Source organism: Xyrauchen texanus, chromosome 11 (assembly GCF_025860055.1).
Source record: "Xyrauchen texanus isolate HMW12.3.18 chromosome 11, RBS_HiC_50CHRs, whole genome shotgun sequence".
In the NCBI taxonomy this organism is placed as follows: Eukaryota; Metazoa; Chordata; class Actinopteri; order Cypriniformes; family Catostomidae; genus Xyrauchen; species Xyrauchen texanus.
The window spans coordinates 1,924,796-1,944,091 of NC_068286.1; the positions used below are offsets into that span (position 1 = coordinate 1,924,796).

General features: G+C 37.6%; 1 protein-coding gene and 1 long non-coding RNA gene across 2 annotated transcripts in view; both read right to left on the bottom strand.

Annotated features, from left to right (window-relative positions):
• Window positions 1–9,401: 9,401 nt before the first annotated feature.
• LOC127651740 (uncharacterized) lies at window positions 9,402–10,524 on the bottom strand. Its single transcript, XR_007971611.1, has 3 exons — window positions 10,503–10,524; window positions 10,176–10,336; window positions 9,402–10,089 (listed from the first exon to the last, which is right to left on the bottom strand). It is a non-coding gene; the product is annotated as an uncharacterized LOC127651740 (long non-coding RNA).
• Window positions 10,525–14,059: 3,535 nt separating this feature from the next.
• The window catches only part of LOC127651989 (deoxynucleoside triphosphate triphosphohydrolase SAMHD1-like), a 29,078-nt gene continuing 23,841 nt past the window's right edge, over window positions 14,060–19,296 (bottom strand). The window contains exons 14-17 of the mRNA XM_052138054.1: window positions 15,203–15,283; window positions 15,011–15,115; window positions 14,561–14,699; window positions 14,060–14,477 (exon numbers count right to left, since the gene is read on the bottom strand). Of these exons, the coding sequence (XP_051994014.1) occupies window positions 14,568–14,699; window positions 15,011–15,115; window positions 15,203–15,283 (318 nt within the window). The 3' untranslated portion in view covers window positions 14,060–14,477; window positions 14,561–14,567. The remainder of the gene's footprint in view (window positions 14,478–14,560; window positions 14,700–15,010; window positions 15,116–15,202; window positions 15,284–19,296) is intronic.

Genomic DNA, 19,296 nt, shown 5'->3' on the forward strand with positions numbered 1-19,296 from the left:
ATATTAAACAGTTCACCCCAAAATGAAAATCTGGTCATCATACAACAAAAGTATTGGCATGGGAGATTTTCATTTCTGTAAATTCTGAATTTTTGTTGTTTGTTTTTTTGTGTTTCACAGAAGAGAGAAAGTCATACAGGTTTCAAACAACATAATGACAAGTAAATAATGACTGAATTTATTATTGCTTTAGGAACAGCATTAAGTGCAATGAAACACATCTTTCTTCGTGCCAGTGATGGATGAATGCATCGGGCATTTCCCCAGAGCCCTGATGATATTTACCACATCTATATTTTTTACAAATGATTATTATTTTACACTAACAGAGCAGTGTGGACTGCCAAACACTTTGTCTTATGATTCATTTTTCACTCAATATTCATTTATAACTGCCAAATAAAAATAAATAGGCTTTATGTTAGAGTCGAGAGACACTTTTTTGTTGAGAGGAAATAATTGCGCTATACAAGAGTGAAACAAGTGAAAATGAAGGTAAAACCCACAATCAAATGCAACAATTTGAAGAAACATAAGAAAAGAAAAGAAACTTGCTTGCTGTAGTTACTATAAAAAGTGAACTGGCAAGAGAACCGCACTTTATTCACGTCATGGAAAACTTTTCTTCAAATAAGACTTTTTGTTACTTCCTTTATTTTCTGTGGTTTTGAGCTGGTGTAAAACAACCCAGTTCATCTCAGATGCTTTGCTGAATCTGCTATCTTCTCCACAATGTGCTACATCAGTGTTGATGTTAACAAGACAAAGTATCACAAAAATACTAGCTTTTATCAACATAGCATAATAGCATGAAGTCTATTGGTACAAGTAAAAACGATGTCTTACCACTGTTGACATTTAGTTGAACTTGGGTCAATACAAAAGATCCAGATCTCTCCTCTCCACACCAGTAAGTCCCAGAATCCTTCACTCTCAGATCAGTGATGCTTACAGTAAAGTCTCCATCAGAGGGTTTGACATTCAGAGAGAATCTGCCATTTGAACTTCTCGCTGATGTAACTTGAACTCCGTCTCTGACACAGTTGGAAGGCCGGTGTCCCTTACAGAAGAATTGCTCATGATGTGAAGAAGTCCTCATGTACTTACAGTTGATGGATGCTGATCCTCCGCTAGTCTGACTGTGAGTGACCACTAAACAGCAGGAACAACAGAAATGTTAATTCAATGAAAAGAGATCAACCATAAATAAGAGAATGAGCTGAAGAAAAATACCATCGCGCATGACGATCATGAGTTCAGTGGAAATGTATTTCGGACTGTTTTGTACCTCACACCAGTATATCCCAGCATCCTCTGCTGTTAGATTAGTAATGGTCACCGTGAAGAGATTGTTTATGGCGTCATTGTTTAGTAAAATTTTTGGTTTGCTAACATGATCTTCATCTGATCGAATGATAGTACGGGCATCTTCACTGGAACTCTTCCCTTTGCGAAGAAACTTCACTTCACTTGTGTGGTTTGGATTGTAAGGACATCTGATATCAGCAGACTTTCCTTCATGTCCGATCACTGGGGGCACTTTTAGTCAAAGACAATACGAAATTATTGATATGCCATTATACATGCACATATACATTTTCTTCAATGTAAATATACTGATGACGGCTGACTTTTCCGTAAAGCTATCGAAGCATTGCTCTTTATCTGTTACAGCAATATTACGTTATGATTTTAGTGTAGGACTACGGTTGTACACTGTCCCGTACAGGACACCTATTGTCCCATATTTAAGCAGCAAAACTTTCAGACAATGATCAGACAGCAAATATGTCTCGATTCGAAGGGATTAAAGATGCAAAATGATGTTTGCATGACAAAAAGTTGGCAACCCTAAGTAGGGACTATACGTTTATCTGTTGAAAACAAACATTCATTTTGGTGCCACTAGAGGCACACCTTAAACCTTTCACCTTTAATTACAAAAGGTGTGTCCCAAACCCCACACTTCTGAACTATTTGACATCATTTTGTAATGGAAGTAGTGCAAGTAGTATTTTTACCAGGTACAAAAACAGTTCAAAGAACGAAAACTAAAACCAATAACTAGCAAAAATTTTTAGCAGAACGTAACTGAAAACGGGAACTAAGCCATTTTCAATTGTTCCGGAGTAAAAACATTATTTTTAAAGTCGGTTAACCGTTTAACTATTTATTTTTTCATGAACCTAAAGGCAATGGGTTTATCAAAGTACATTTTTGGAATTATCCGACTGTGTTGCCAGAATAATGTGCTTTGATCCTGAAGGAAACTGCTGCATCACACATTTCTTTGTCTAATTGGCCGTTGTGGATGAAGCATTCTGTGACGAGTGTGGAATAATGGACACTTCATGCACTCAACGGTTGTAGCGGAAGGGGCGGAGTTAATGACTGTGATGCTGGACTGACAACATAATTGTAATTAATAGAGACAGTATTTTACAAATGTGAGTTGAATGCTTTACCATCACTCAACGCTGTGCTAATACAAACGTTATTTGAGAAATAAGTATCGCATGCTAAAGCTAGCGGCAACGCATCTTGTGTATTTGAAACGTCGCTTTCGTCAACTGAAAAATGGCTCATGTTTCGGTGTAGTAAAAGACTGTTAGTGTTCAATTAGAGACGTTGCTACACTCCAAAAATGTATTCTCTAGAATCCGAGTGTACAGTGCATCATTCAGTGTATGTTTACTTACTAGATATATTGAGTTCCAGTTTAGATATCATGGAGATGAACGTAAAGTACTCTCCACTGGTTTGTGTTCCACACCAGTAAACTCCAGCATCTCTCAGTGTCAGATTACTGATGCTCACAGTAAAAACTCTTTCTGATCTCTCAGAAAACCAACAACGTTTCTTTTCTAATGAACAGATGTCTTTACATTCGAAAGAGAAATCTTTGAATTTGCAGATGTGTTTGTCAGCATTGTTGTGTTTCTCAGAGTAACTGCAGGTGAGATTAACACTTTCTCCAATATAAGCAGTTATTGGTCTTGATGCACTAATATTATTAGCTATAAAAAGACATTGAACATGATAATGAAAATGCAAAGCAAATATCTAAACTTTTGACTAATTTTTACTGCTGAATCATTTAGAATAGTCCAAATACAGTAGAAGCTAATCGTACAGAAGTTATTTACCTGGATTTACTCTCAATTTGACTTCAGTGAAAAGATCACCATAGTGAGGGATTTCCACTCCACACCTGTATGTCTCATCATTAGCTGCAGTTAATGGCTTTATAAAAACCCTTATGAATCCTTCACTTGTATCGATCATACAGGAATATATTGCCAAATCCCTCCCAACTGTTCTGAGAATTAGCTGAATGTCTTTTGTGAATCCACTGCTGCTTTCTGGATGAATTTCGGGTTTTCTTTATATTGTGGAGGAAACGCACACTTGATGAAGACAGATTCACTTGAGCGGGCCTGAACCATGACTGAGGTTATTTGATCTACAAAAAATTAATATATATATATAGTGTAATATATATATACATGAGCTGTATAGATGAACAGTACCACCACATGCCAAAAATACAATGAAACATACAGTTTAATGTTCAATTAATGTTCAGTTCTCACCAGAAACCTTTAAATGGATCTCTTTAATGAAGGATATGTGAGTTATTGATGCTTGTGAACGTTGATTCTTTGATTGGTGTCTCTCCACTCCAAATAAATAAGTCCCACTGTCATTTACAGTTAGATTTCTAATGGTCACCTTAAAGTAATCTACACGACCGTCATCCAGAGAGAATTTCAGCCAGCTCGTTGGATGAATGTGAAGTATTCGACACATGGACAGGACCTCTGTCCAGTCTGTAGAAGACTTTAGTGAGATTCGTTTTAATACAATGTGGATATTCACAGTTGAAAGTCACAGTTTGCCCAAGATAACCAGTCAGAAAAACAGACGTCATACAACAAGAATCTGAAAAATATTTCAAGAAAGTTTTGTGAAACATGCTGAAATCTTTTCTAATTATTGAGGTTGTAAGTTGATAACTTGGCATACATACTCAGCTTTAACTCAACATTACGACTCCATGACTGGTGCTGTCCACACGTGTATTTCCCCTCATCCTCTTTACTCAAGTTCCTGATAAACACTCTGAAGAATCCGCCATTTTTCTCATCATACAGAGACCATCTCCCTCTATGAACCCATTCATCCTGAACATCAGTTCTTCCAACCTCTGTACTGGTGTTGTTTCTATAAAAGTACTTTACGCTTTGCTGACCATGAAAATTATTGTTCTTTTGTACATGCACTTAAAGATAACACTCCCTCCAATGCATCCATTGACTTCGAAACAAAGTACCTGACCTGCAAACAAAGGTTTGGTTTTTAAGTCAAGAATCTGCTCTGGGTGATTTTCATTATCAGTTACAGTTCATGATGGCTGTTTCTAGTTTCACCATGACACATTCAACAAAGAGACTCCATTGCATAAACACGATTAGAGAAACCACTGAAGAACTGACCTGAGATCAGGCAGAAGATGATGGTGGTGATGAAAGTTCTCATTCTAGACTAACTTCAGTCTTGAAGATTACCAGAGAAACAGAGTGCTATTAGATCACTATCATTATCAGTTAAAGAACATATGTCTCTCTCTCTCTCTCTCTCTGAGTGTGTCCTTTTCTGCCTCACTTCCTTTTTCTCTGAACTGTGAGAAACAGTTTTCTTCTCAGATACTAACTGCACTGCTAACCAAATGGTGATTCTGTGTGAATAAGACACCATAAATGTTAAAACATACTACGAGTTTGGCTCTTTACTGCCACCTGCTGCCAATCAAACACAAGCACTGATAGTTATTAAATATGTCACTGCTCCATATTAGTGTTTGTTTAACCTCACTCAGAAATCAGAATCAGTGCTGTGTCTGAGGTATTCATATGCATTTCTTCCCTTTGTTCTAATGTATCTGGATTATTCTATATGAGAGGGTGCGTGCTGAATGCCGTGCATTATTGGTGGACAGCACAACTCTACACTAGTATTGAATGACAATTTATAACATTCAAAATGTCTCAAAATCATCTCTAAACTACATACACAATGTGCATTGTGACTGAAACAAATCAAATCAAATCACTTTATTGTCACACTACTGTGTACACAAGTGCAACAGTAGGTGAAAGTCTTGTGTGCAGTTATGAATAACATAGCAGTACCAATTACAATAGACAACATATTTACACAACACAATTTACATAACAAATGTACACATACTTACACAACACAATATATAATGTACAGTAAACAATACACACAATATAGAATACACATACAATTCAAATGAAAAAATAAGGGTAAGGGTATATAAAAATACAGTCAGTCGTTGAATTGGGGAGAATATATTTGACAGTCCAGTGTGTGATACAAGACGATGATTAATAAAGTGCAGTGCTGATTGTTGATCGTGAGAGATCAAGTGGGTCTGCAACAGGGCGTGCAGTTACAGAATTTAACGTGGGAGTAAAATACTCAACTGATGATTGATAGATGCGGAGAGCCCGTCTGTGTCTGCGATGGTGCTTGGAACCGGAGACCAGGAAAAGAATAATGTTCAGTGAAAAGTCAAAAGAAGATCGCAATGAACGGATCAGATATCTGTTTTTGATCAGATATCGTTAATAAATCACAGGAGCTCGTTGCGTGGGAATTTTTTTTGCCCCCATATTTTGAAATTCTGGGCTATTTTTGAGTCCCTGTTCATTTCCGACACTATTGTCATTGTATCTTTCGAAGGTATTTAAAAAGTTTGTTTTAGACATATATGTCAAACTACATTGTGTTAATGTTTGACTCCATTAAACCTTTGCCTACCTTAAAAACAAGTGAAGTTTGATCAGTGGTTAAACGTGTTCAGATGGTTCCCTCACGTACTGTAACGAATATTTGTTACTTTCCACCTCAGTACATGACATGAACCGCATTTCTTCATTTGTTCTGACAGATATGGTCTGTGAAGAGATTTAAGGGTGCCTTAAGTTAAGAAGTGGACAATTTGTTTATATAAAAAATACACAACAAACTATTTACATTAATTTTTACATAAAGTATTTACAAACCATTATAAAATTGTACATGTTTCTAGCAACATGCCAGTCATTGTAGCAGTCACATTTGTGTACAAAGCACATAGGCACAACACAGGAGAGTACTTCACTGGTGTCTTTGCATGACACTGCCTGCACTTCAGGCGACCAGCGGTGCAAGATTTGGTGATGTGCAACAGCCTGTGATGTGCTCTTCGGTGGAGCAGGAGATCACGGGTCTGGCTGTGGATTGAGACCCCAACTCTGCCATGCTCCTCAGCAAGGGTCTCTCTGAAAGCCCTCCCTCTCTTGATGAGGTGCTGTCCTGCTGCTCCACTTTATGTGGCCGCTTGCTGAGTGGGGGAGAATAAATAAATGTAATTTACAAAGCTAGACACAACTTCTCCATCTTTTCTGTATTCTATATATATATATATATATATATATATATATATTATATATATTAGTTTTTCTTTTCGAGTGTGTAAAAATGTATTATTGTATGTATATTTACTGTAAATACTGTATACTTTGCCAATGTACTATGGAACAAAGAGATGGGCCTACACCTCCCCCATGAATTCAGCACTGTAACAAATAGATGGCCCTACACCTCCCCCACCTCCCCGCATTGTAACAAATAGACTCTCAAACACAACATATATTCTTATTTTCAACTTATATTTATTGATTTATTTACTATATATATATATATATATATACAGTAAATATACAGTAAATATACAAAACATCTATATATCATGTCAATAGATCTGAAACAAACAATGAACTAAAAACACGCACAAACGAGTTCAAACACTCACTGAGGAAACACAGGACAAAGGGTAATTACAAAATGTGTATTCATTATTCAAACTAAAGCTTATTTATCACGGAATATACAGTAATATATGTTATAAACACAAGAAAACACTTACTTGTCCAGAGCCGTGTCTCATCTCTCCATCTGCCTCTGAATCATCTGTATTGTTTTCAGAAATTTCATCTCCAAACTCAGAATTTTGACAATGAATGCCTTCTTATATCACATCCTGGGGTGAAAATCCTGTTTTTCGCAGTCCGTTTCACCATATTTAAATCGCCAAATGTGTAAACAGTTCCAAAGCAGCTCTGCATGCATTTACGCACGAGGCGCTACAGCAGGGGTAAACTTCGAGGAAACTTTGCGCACAGGAATAACAGAGCCGATCATCTAATAGTTCCACTAAAGCCGCATATCACTGTTTTCAGAATTTCATTGGCTATCATGATAAGCCAGTCATTTCCACTCTTCAATGTAATTGGTTTGATCAGTAAACAAAGGAAAGTGGGTATGCCCTTACACTGCCAGACACAGATGGTGGTTGGGTATTGAAGGCTGTGGACAGGACATGGAAGCTCCTATTGGGTCAAATGAGGTGTCAATCGAAAGGCCAGAGTGCGTGCTTCCATTTTGATACCGGATATAGGAAATGTTTACATCTGAACTGAAGTTATTACCGGTAATATGTGAAGATTAGGCACAGCTGCCAGGTGCTTTGAAATGATGCAACAAGAGTCTGTGGATATTTATTGATGTAATACTGTGATTTGGACTAAACATTTTACTTGATTTGATCATTTGGACATTTGACAATGAAACAACACCGTTTTTGTCAGGAAGTTATGGCTCAGTGTACAACTATGAGGCATCATAGGTGAGATTGCCTAAATTTTGTTATTGGTTGTTTATATGTTGGTGGTCTGACAAAGATATAGATTGTACCTGCTGTTGTGATTGTATCTTAAAATGGTTTATATCAATAGAAAATCAAGAAATGTAGCTTTCCAAGATATGTGGCATGTGTACCAATGTAACACACACGCTGTTTTGTTTATCAGCATACTTTTATTTTGTACATTTAAGGGCCGATCCGCTGGGCCTAGATTTCCATGGTGTTAAACTGCAGCACATATTTACATTTATTTATACGTACAGAAGATGTTACAGGATTGTCTGAGCTGAGGGGTGAACAGCACGCGACAGCGCCGTTTTCACAATGCAGGCAAAAAGCCGCTACGGTGACATTTTCATCATGAGACTGACCTGCGAAAGTATTTGATAGAAATCTGAATGCGCAGGAAAACCTTCTCCAGGTAATAGAGGTGGCTTGGGAGAACATTGTTTTGGAGTCTTAGCTGCACAGTAACATATTTTATCATAGGCTATATTCAGGATTTATTTTTGTTTACATTTTTTATTACAGGGGGTCTGAGTATCTCAGCGAGTATTGACTCTAACTACCACCCCTGGAGTCAAGAGTTTGAATCCAGGTCTTGCTGAGTAACTCCAGTCAGGTCTCCTTAGCAACCAAATTGGCACAGTTGCTAGGGAGGGCAGAGTCACATGGGCCCAGATAGCAAGAAGTCGGCGGTCCGCTGGCGGTGCGCCGGCGGCAGTAGAAGCGGCAGAATGGCGATATCGCAAACACGTTCGACGGCGGTCCGCCGGCGGCAGCCGCCTTCCTACCGCCTTCGATACGCGGACGGGCCCGCTGGCCAGCCGCCGCTCCGCCGCCGTTATATCGAAGGCGGACCGTCGGAGGCAAACCGCTTTTTTCGAGCGATCTGCCGCCGCTTATTGTATATATATATATAATTTATAGCATGCAGTTTATCAAGAATAATGATTGATCAAACCAGACAAATTTCCATTTGCCGTTTTAATTCCACATTTCAAAGTACAAGTAACTGTCATTGAAACAAGATGTCATATCACTGAAATATAAATAACAGAAAAATACAAACATTATATATACACACACACACAAAAGAACATGCAGGTTTCCAATTTCTTTTTTTTTTTAAAAACACTATTGTAACACTTACAATAATTGTTAATAATATAAAGAGGTCAGCTCTGGGATGAAAAGAATTACCAGTAAACATAAGCAATGAGGATATTTGGTACCAAAGAAAGTGCAGGATACCAAATAAACTGAGGTATAACATCATATTTACAAGTCATTTCTAACAATAGGTTAAGTGGTAATAATTTAGAGTAAAGCTGAGTAGAATATACCATTATAACTGCAATGCTGACCTGTGGCACAAGGATTTACAAGCTATATTTAACAATAGAATAACAGTTAAACACTGTGATGGAATGAAAGTAGAATTTTTGGTACTAGTTATTGTGCAATATCAAGTATCAGAGGTATGAAATAGGATTTACAAACTATAATAGAATTGTTAAGCACTGACGGAATGAAATAAGCCAATACTAAAGTCACGGTAAGTAGAATATTTTATACCAGATAATGTGCAATTATCAAGTATTAGATGTATAATCTAGGATTTACAAGCTATATTTAAAAATAGAATAGTTAAGCACTGTAACAATGAAATAAGCAGCAAATTGTATATGAAATAATTGAGATCTTTGGTATCAAGGAATGTGCAGGTATAATATACATTTTGACATTCAACTTACACATGACAACAAGTGGGAATAAATATAATTAACAGCAGAAAATCTGGCTGTAGAGAACACAGCCAATCAGAATGTCTGGAGAGGTTGGGGACTTCTGGGCTAAGAATCACCAGTTTTCCCCGACCCCCAGAATGAGGCAGTGCAAATTGGCATATCTTCAGTGATTCCTCGTGCGCCTGTATAAAAGGACAAACCATCCCATATTCATCCAAGGAGCTGCCCTCAAAGCAGGGTCACGAGAAAAAAAAAAAAAAAAAAAAAAGAGCAATTTCCACAGTGAACAGTGTGGATTGGGTGAGTGTAGTCTGACACTTTTAGCAGGCTTCTTTAGGGGTCTTGATGTTACTGACTGCAGGATAAAGAAAGGGTTCCAGTTGTCAGTGATGCTGGGGTGTCAGTAGTCAGCCTAGGTTTAAGGGGTCGGCTGTGGGTCCCTCTCAGCTGTGCGGCGCCTTTTTCCACCTTCATGTTCAGATGCTCCTTTCAGGTAACGCGTAGCGTTAACCTGGATCGCCTCATCAGTGGCATCCTGTGTTGCCGGGTTCTTCCGGATGGCTCCTGTAGAAAATAAAGATCTGTCATTCCATTTGAATGGCATAAGGTCATACACATCTACTTAAATATAAAAAAAATATCCAACTTACTTTGAACAATGGTCTTCAGGAACATGTCTCTAAAACATGCTTTATCCCCTACACCAGTCCAGGTTGTATTGATGGAAAGGTGATTAGAGAAGATACTCTGAAGCATTCAGCCACACGGTTGTCTTTAGGTCCCTCCCACATTTGATTGCCAAAAACCGAAGCTGAAAATACAAAAAAAACATGTTACAAATTACATTTCTCTGAAGCTTCTCATAAATTTAAAATGTGACAGGCTGTGGATTCAGACTGTAGAATATGCAGTGTACTGATCTTAATTGTACTTTTTAGATTACCCTATGGCGTTATAAACGAAATCGGCACACTTACAAATCGTTGCTGGAGCTCTTTATCCTGCCTCAAACTGTTGTCAAGCAGCGCCAAATGTTCCTGGGTGTCTAGGGGAGTAACAGATCCCCTGTCAGGGATAACTCTCCAACAGACACATTGGCACTGAAGCGTTGCAGCATAGCATTTTGTCGATCCATGCTACGCTACAACATCGCCAAACTCCCAAGACGTCGCAGCATTAGGGTTTGACCTGCACCTACAGGGGTTCCCAGAATAAAAGAATAAAGTAGTCAGTCCTGGACCTTCAAATACTAAACTATGACATTTATATCTAGGTCTACTACATGTACAGGTGGCCCCAGTGGGAATTAAACCAACAACCACAGGTGTTGTTTGCAAGTTGTACCCGATTGCCCAGTCGCGAGCAAATGTCTTCAACATTGTCCCAACTTGCTTCACCTGCTCTTGAAGCGAGCAGCTGTCATCTGGGAAGTAACAATATATTGATTAGCAATACACTAAATATAATAGTAATATAATATAACCACAATTATCATACCAGTAACTTTCCCTGTAATTTCTATCCACAGTATGTTATGCATGGCATACAAGTTCATAATGAAGAACCCTTATGATAACATCAATTTCATTTTTTTCTTTGAAGCAGAATATTTGTTTGTAAAAGGGAGGAAAAAGAAAATGAAATATTGGTATACAGATTTTGGTTGATATATCATACTGTACAGTGAAATTTGCTATTGTTATATCCCTACTCACCTGAAGGACGGATAGATCAGGCAAATCTCCAGTCAGGCCTTTGTAGAGTGTGTGCTCCTGCATATCCACAGGTATTTTAATTCAAACATGCAACATATTGTAATAAATCTACAATATTCAGCCTTTACCTTACACCCTCGGTTGTTGCTCTACACTTATTATATTAAATACTTATTTATATAGCTTGCTCACTGTATAATCATGATAGCCTAATACTTATAACACAAGATTGCATCTTAAACGAATGACTGAGTTGAAAACTTGAATAAGAACGCATTTTACACAGAGGGGACCAGCTAGGGAAACTTACCTGCCTACAATAACTGTTTTCATTTGAGTTACATTAATCATGAATAACCTTAGCCGAGTCCCCAGGAACATCGGGCTATTAAAGTAACAAGCCTATAACTGCGGTCTTATTAATTCTAGCTTCACCATACACTCAACTGTGAGGTTTATCTGTTTTCCTCGTGGACCTGTAACACAATGCCCTGACAGTGACTTCACCTGTGCCCTGATCTTTATTAGAAACTGAGAGGAGACCAAGTTAATATAATTGTTATCACAATTATCACAAAAATTAACAAACAGTCTGCTTTAAAACTAAGAAAAAACAAGCTTCTATACTAACGTTACATTAAAAATGAACACGTGGCGAACTAGCTTAGCCGCTATCTGCCGGCACACCACATTAGATTAAAATACTTACCCTTGTAGTTGTGCAGATAACTCGATATGTAGAGTTTAAAGCCCTTGTCCCTCTTGCTTGTCGGAGCAGGGGACCAGGCATCAACAATGCGATGAACATCGCTGACGCGTATTTTCGGAAGATTCTGGAGACGTCGAGTAAAAACAGACATTTTGGGCGACGCGCAAGTAAACCGGAAACAGATTTGGCGACAGCGGAACTTCACAGTTCAGTCTTTGTAATGTGTTTTAGCAATACATTTTTAACATTTATAATGCATTTAGATTTTTTGTATTACCTTTACAGGGACTTTAACACTTTCTTAAACATTTGTACAGGTCAAATTGCAAAACCTGTAAAAGGTAAAATAACAAAAAAATTCGAGGTTGGAAAAAATGTAGACATAAACGAAATTTCTGCGCAACTGTGAAACCAGAGGATAATTTCGCTTTTTCATTGAGTTTATCCTTCACGTCAAAACAGGGATTTTCATGTTTATGATAGATATCACCATGGTTGCAAATTAATAAAAAATAATTAAAGTATAGGCTACCTGATATTTTGGCCATGTTGCAGATGTCTTTCACTGTTCACTGATACAGGCATTGGTGAAAAGTCTAACTTCATCAATTTATTCTGCTAAATTGTTCATACCCTGTATTAAATATCTATTTTAAAACCTAATCAGAATCAGAAAGATATTTATTGCCAAGTAAGTTTTACAAAAAGGAATTATTTTTGGTTTATTGGTGCCTGTCTCAATGTGCATCAATCAAATAAATGTAAACAATTTTCACCTGTGTATAAATAATTCAATATATTTTACATATATTACTGTATAATCGCTTCAGAGTTTCAAAGTAATTTAAATGTCATTTCCTAAACCTTACCTTATCATGGAATCAAGAGTCAAGAATCTGTTATAAACCCTAATGGCTTTGGAGCAAAAAATAATAATAGCCAACATGGCTGGTCGATTTTGAGAGTCTAAGCTGTCCTCGTATTTCAAAGCGGCTTGCCGCCGGCCGGCCGCGGTCGATTGCCGCGAGGCAACCGCCAGAGAAAATGAAGCGGGCGGCCCGCCGTCTGAACGCACCTATAGCCGACAGCTTGGGGACGGCGGCAAAACGAAGCCGTGCGGACATTTTTTGCTATCTGGGAAATGGGCGTGACGAATTTGGCGGCAAACGCTTCATCCCCGCCAGTGAGACGCACCTATAGCCTACAGCTTGGGGACGGCGGCAAAACGAAGCCGTGCGGACATTTTTTGCTATCTGGGGGGTAACCTCCTCGTGTGAAGGCCCACAGTATTCTCAGCGGCATCCAGGCACAACTCACCACACACCCCACCAAGAGCGAGAAACACATTATAGTGACCACAAGGAGGTTACCCCATGGTACCCCAGGAAACATGCTCAACAAGCCACGTGATATTGATATATAACTGATATTCGTCCTCCCACACCTGGATTGAGGCGAGTTACTATGCCACCACGAGGACTTCCACATTATAACAGTGTTTCATGGATGAAAAAGTCATACTGGTTTTGAATGACAAGGGTGAGTAAATGATGACAGAAATGTTAATTTTTAGGTAAACTATTATATAATTACATTGCTCAATCTTTAACTAATTTGTACTTAAGCATTTGATACAATGTACTTACATTTAAAGTACCTACATTTAATTACATCAGTAGTTACACTGTTACCTCACCCCTAATCCTAAACCTAACGTTGACCCTTAACTTACTAATACCTCAACCTCAGTAGCAGAAAAGTTCCCTCAGACCCCACTGCTTCGGCTGTCTCTGGGCCCACAGTGCAGTTTTGTAGAGACTTTTTTGATTGTTTAGGGTTTATTTTTTGTTCTTCTGCCAACTTGGAAATAAAAAAAAGTGCAATGTGCAAATGTGAGTGTATATCGTGATAAATATCGATATCGAACAATATGAAAAAGAATATTGTGATAAAATGTTTTGCCATATTGCCCAGTCCTAGTTTACACAAAGTGTGTCGAATGTGTTCCAGATGTTTCTGTCTTGTTTTTGTGTCTGCCTTTATACATTTCTGACTTTATTTATTTGTATACAAATATTATTGAAAAAATAGAAACACATTTTGTTGAGTGATGGAGAAAGCTTTATTTCGTTTCACTGTGACTAAAACCTTTAAAGACATTTAATAGCAAATGAGAAGAAATCAACCACCAATAGAAAAGGAATATTTTACTTTCCCTTTATTTGTCTTTCATTTCTTTTTATAGAACAGGACAGGAAATAGGTGCAGTTTCTTTTTTAAATCCCAAGATATCACACAGTACTATTCGAAAAACACACCTGAGCCCAACATTATTCCCTATTACATAAATCAAGCATTAAACACTCTTCCTGTGCTAATATGATGATACATCTACAGTATAAAACTTATCTAAGTTATGTGGTGTTAGCACTAGTGTGTCTTTCATTCAGTTGCTTCTTCTAATAAATATTTCTATCATGAGGATGCCGATCTTCACATTAGGAGTTTTGCTCTTCTGGGGACGTATCCTGGAATAACAAGATGAATGAAGAATAATTAAATGCTCATACGTGCTCATATGAGGTGCAGTTTTTAACAGAGGTGGTGATACCTCATTATTAGAGTCCAAAGTTGCTTTCACTCCAGTTCTTAAAGCACTCCTTAGCTGTATTTATATCATCAGTTAGTGTGCCGCGATAGTACACTCTCACAAGCTGTTCATAGAATTGCACAGGAAGGAAACTGGACATCTGTCAGTACAAAACATTTCAGAATTAATGCCGGGATCAAAATGAACAGTAATCATCTCACCATTTTGTAAAATTGAAATTAAATCAGAGTTGAGCATATCGCACAATGTGCTCTGTTGTTCTGAATAAATGTCCTGTATTAGCTCACTTCATCTTAAAAACACATCAAAAACTGCCATTGCTGACACTTACACAACCACCTTCAGAAAAGCCTTAATGAAGCAATGATTTGCATACATGCAGATTACCAAAATGGTTTGATATTTAATCCTAATATTTAACTTGAATGTTCTGAAGTGGCTCAGGTTTACCTTTTTCTTGTCCATCTTGAATGCTTCATTGGGATTCCACTTACTGTAGAAGAACACATTCTCAATGGGGTTTTTACCCTTCATGCCATGATCCATATGAACCACCTGAATGAGAGGAAATTTCCAAATAATATCTTAAACTGTAAAGGTAAAGAGTTGAAGATTAAATGTTTATTTTTTAACATAACATACATCAACCACATAATCATCAGGATCAACAGCATCTTCCTTTGTCTTTTCCATGGCTTTAACCCATTTGTCCTTAAGTATATTCTGTAGGGTTTGAGCAGATCAGGGGGTTAGTTTGATATGAATTCCACAATTAATATATTTTTTCATAATGTATGTTTCAAATGAACAAATAATACGGCAAATGTATTAAATTAAATGCACACAATAAACCGCACGAAAAATGTTTTCTTCAATTTTAGAAATAATATTTCTGATGTCTCAGCAGGGTTCCCCTTCTGTCACTCACTCGATGTTGTGTTGATGTAGTGACACTAATGGTCTCTCTTGAGAGCCTCGGTTACTTCTTTGAGAAAAGGCCAATGAGAATTGGCGAACAAGGCAATTCAGTGTTTTTTAACAGCTTTATCAAGTATTTATATAAACATTCAGAATTAAATGCATCATTAAACTATTATTGGCCTTCACTGTATGATTATAATATACTTTTAAAGCTACTAAAGTTACTCAAGAGCTGATTTCTTGTTCTGGTTGTTTGATTGTTATAATGACAGCAGCAGGTGTATTAGTCATTTTAATACTAATCCACTTTTTTCACTGCTGTTTACTTCAGAGATCACTCTCTGTGTTTACAGGAATACTTCCCCAAGACGGCATTTTGGCAGAATTATGAAATGTTTTTGAGCGTTCAGGAGTTTATATGTTTGTTTAGCATCGCTAGTGAATTATACAGTTATGCACACTGGATTATTATTAAGAATATTATTGTAATATGTGGCACAGGCCTAGACTACATCACAAATACAGCTGGTTATTTTTTGTAATTGAAGTTTTAATCAGGCTATTTGTCCGGCCAAAATAAAAAAACAAGCGTTAGTGTTAAAGCTCTCATCTCCGCTTCTGTCCACAAAAACTCCATTTGTAATTGTGTAGTAACTTGTAGTGGCCAGTTAAAGTGACTTTAGAGCGCTGTAATATACAACTGAATGCAACACATCCGTTATTCTGTGCATGAGATGAGATTCGTTTTTTGATTATTAGTTTATTTTTTAGATGAGATTAGTGGAGGGAGCGCTGACAGAACAGACTGTTTGCTTGATGACATCACAGCCCTTTGCATTTAATATTCAGAAGTCATCTCTTGATTTCGATTTTATACACAATGCAATAGAAAGACATGTTATTTTAGCATTATTTCATGGAACATGGTTTTTATCTCATCACATTGAATTCAGACTGCAAGCTCACAACTTAAGGATAATTTTCTTGCCGCGGCGCTGGAGATTCGCTGCAGGAAACACTGCGTTACAGTAAAGAACATACAATATAATGAACACTGTATGCTTTTTTTCTTGATCATTCACATGTAAAGTTCACTACTAGGCTGATGTCACAAAGTCAAAAGCACGTAAAATGTATTGTCTAGTACAGGGGTTTTCAAATTGGGTTAAAGTGAGCCCCCCCCCACTAATTAGGCTATTATTATTATTGGTACTTTTAGGCTACTTCTACAAAACTACTACATTTTCTTTTTATTAAGAAACTTTTTATTAAGGTATCAACATTCCATTTTAAATTCAGTTTCATTTAGAGATTGAAATGTTTTGAAGAAATATAACGTAACACGTTTGTCTTTTTAAAATATATTGTGAACACACTTTGCAACACATTTTTACCACATTCAAGCAATTGGGAAACTGTTAAAATTAGCCTTCTGAACGGAATCCTTCACAGTCAAAAAAACTAAAGGAAGTATTCTCAACAGCCCTATAAATGTGGAGGCTCGTTAGGTCCCAATGCAAGATAACTCCAAATGAAAAAAAATGCTTTTAGTAGCTATAAATAAGAAAAACGCATGTTTTTGTGCAACTGATCATGTCATCATGCTTAAATAGGCAAAAATGCATGCACATTTTCGTGTTCTGTACTGCGGTCTGCAAAACCGTTTTCACATTAACACATTTTCATGTGTTTCGGACTAAACTGCTAGCGCGAAACCCCTTGCTTTAGCTCCGGTACACTGATGTACGGTGGCCGGGAAGTGCAAAGCAAAGATCAAGGGACATCAGTGACAACCGGCGCAGGTCTACTCTCAGGGTTTCCAAAAATAGGAGAATGTACTGTATGTGATACTGAGACTTTTAATGATTGCTCCTCAAGAAGAGGATAATAACACTGCTCAGACTCACAAGCAAACATCTCTCATTAATAATTCACGCAAAAAAAAAAACGATTCACACATGCGTAGACAATTTCACATGCATGAAACCTAAAAATTCACGTGCGTGAAAAAAAAGATATTCACAAAAAGCTATTCACATGCGCAAAATAAAAGTATGCATACGTAAAATACATTTTACAAACGCAAAACATACTTCATAGATATACAACTAGTCGCAAAAAGTTTGGAATGTTTAAAATGTACGAGTGTATCCATGAATCTGAATGTGCAAATCGTCATTCACGTGTGAATCACCTCGGATTTGTGTGTGTGTGTTTTTGAGACTTTCCTGGCAGAGATCTCTTCCCACGTGGGTCTGTCTACTCTTTAGCCAATCAGATGCGAGTTTAACCAATCATATCATAAGCCACTGATTCTGCGCACCTTTTGCGCAATATGGATTAATTAGAACGGAAATGTAGGCTTTTTTTATGTTTTATTAAGATTCAAACAAACAAAGTCAATGTACAGTCAAAACTACAATAATACATATATAAAGAGAAAAACAATAAAGCCAGGGGGAAGGCTAAACATCATGTCAAGTCAAGTGGTTTTTATTGTCGTTTCAACCATATACAGTTAGTACAGTACACAGCAAAACGAGACAACGTTCCTCCAGGACCATGGTGCTACATAAAACAACAAAGGACCAACACAGGACCACATGAGACTACACAACGGAATAAAATACCTATATAAAAAACCTATATATACCTATATAAAGTGCACGTGCAAACGTGCAAAAAGTATGGGACAGTACAACAAATTACTGACAATGAACAGGACAATAGACAGTGCAGCGCCGACCAGTACTCAGTAGTGCAAAAAGATGACAGTTTCTAAAAATGTAAACATAACATACTATGAGATAATGTTCTATGCACATAGCAGTTATTGAGGTAGCAGACAGTTATAAAGTGACAGTTATTAAAGTGCAACTCAGGACACGTGTGTGTGTGTGTCAAACCAGTCTCTGAGTATTGAGAAGTCTGATGGCTTGGGGGAAGAAGCTGTTACATATGGCGTTATTTCCCTGTCAAATGTCGAGAGCGCATTATTGTAGCGCGAAAGTACATTAATGTTATGCGCGAGCGCGAATCCCTCTGCTCGCGCGCGGAATATAATGCGCCGAGCGCGAATCCCTCTGCTCGCGCGCGGGAACTGGGCGCGCGCTCTCAGATACACGCTGTTCTTGAAAGAATTTTCTCTGCGCTCGCTCAGAGAATATGCCTGCACTTAAAACGTGTTCATTGCAATCGCGAATCTCTCCTCTTCGCTTAAAGTAAGCGTGTTTGTGCTTAGACTGTGTCCCGTGGGTTCGCGCATGCCCAAGTACTCTTCTCTTCGATTTCTTTCTCTTTGCTCTTGGCATAAACGCTGTCAAAACGGCAACAACCAATCAGAAAAGGCTTCAACGACTGACCAATGAAAACGCGACATCGTACATGGAATCTTATTGGTTGATATTGAACCGCACATGTTCATGTGTTCAATCAAGACGATTCAATTCAATCAAGACGAGCCGAGATGGATCCGCAGAATCGACGATCTCAGGTAAACAGTTTTATTTGTTTTGATGTTAAATTTGTCAAATGTATCTTAGAAATGTCTGGGAAGAGGGCGATTGGATTATTTTACATATAAATGACCTAGACTGTCAACCACATTCATACTGCAGGCGCTATGCCCATTGTAGTGAGATTTTTGAGCCAAATAGATTTGAAAGCCGATTCCAAAAGGCAAAAATAATATTTTACGTCTGATAATTAACATTTAAAGCCCTGTTTTAAGATCGTTTCTGATGAAATAGAACGGTTAAGATTGAAAGATTGGTTAGGGTTAGACCACTAGGAGGCCTTCTGGCCCATATATATCT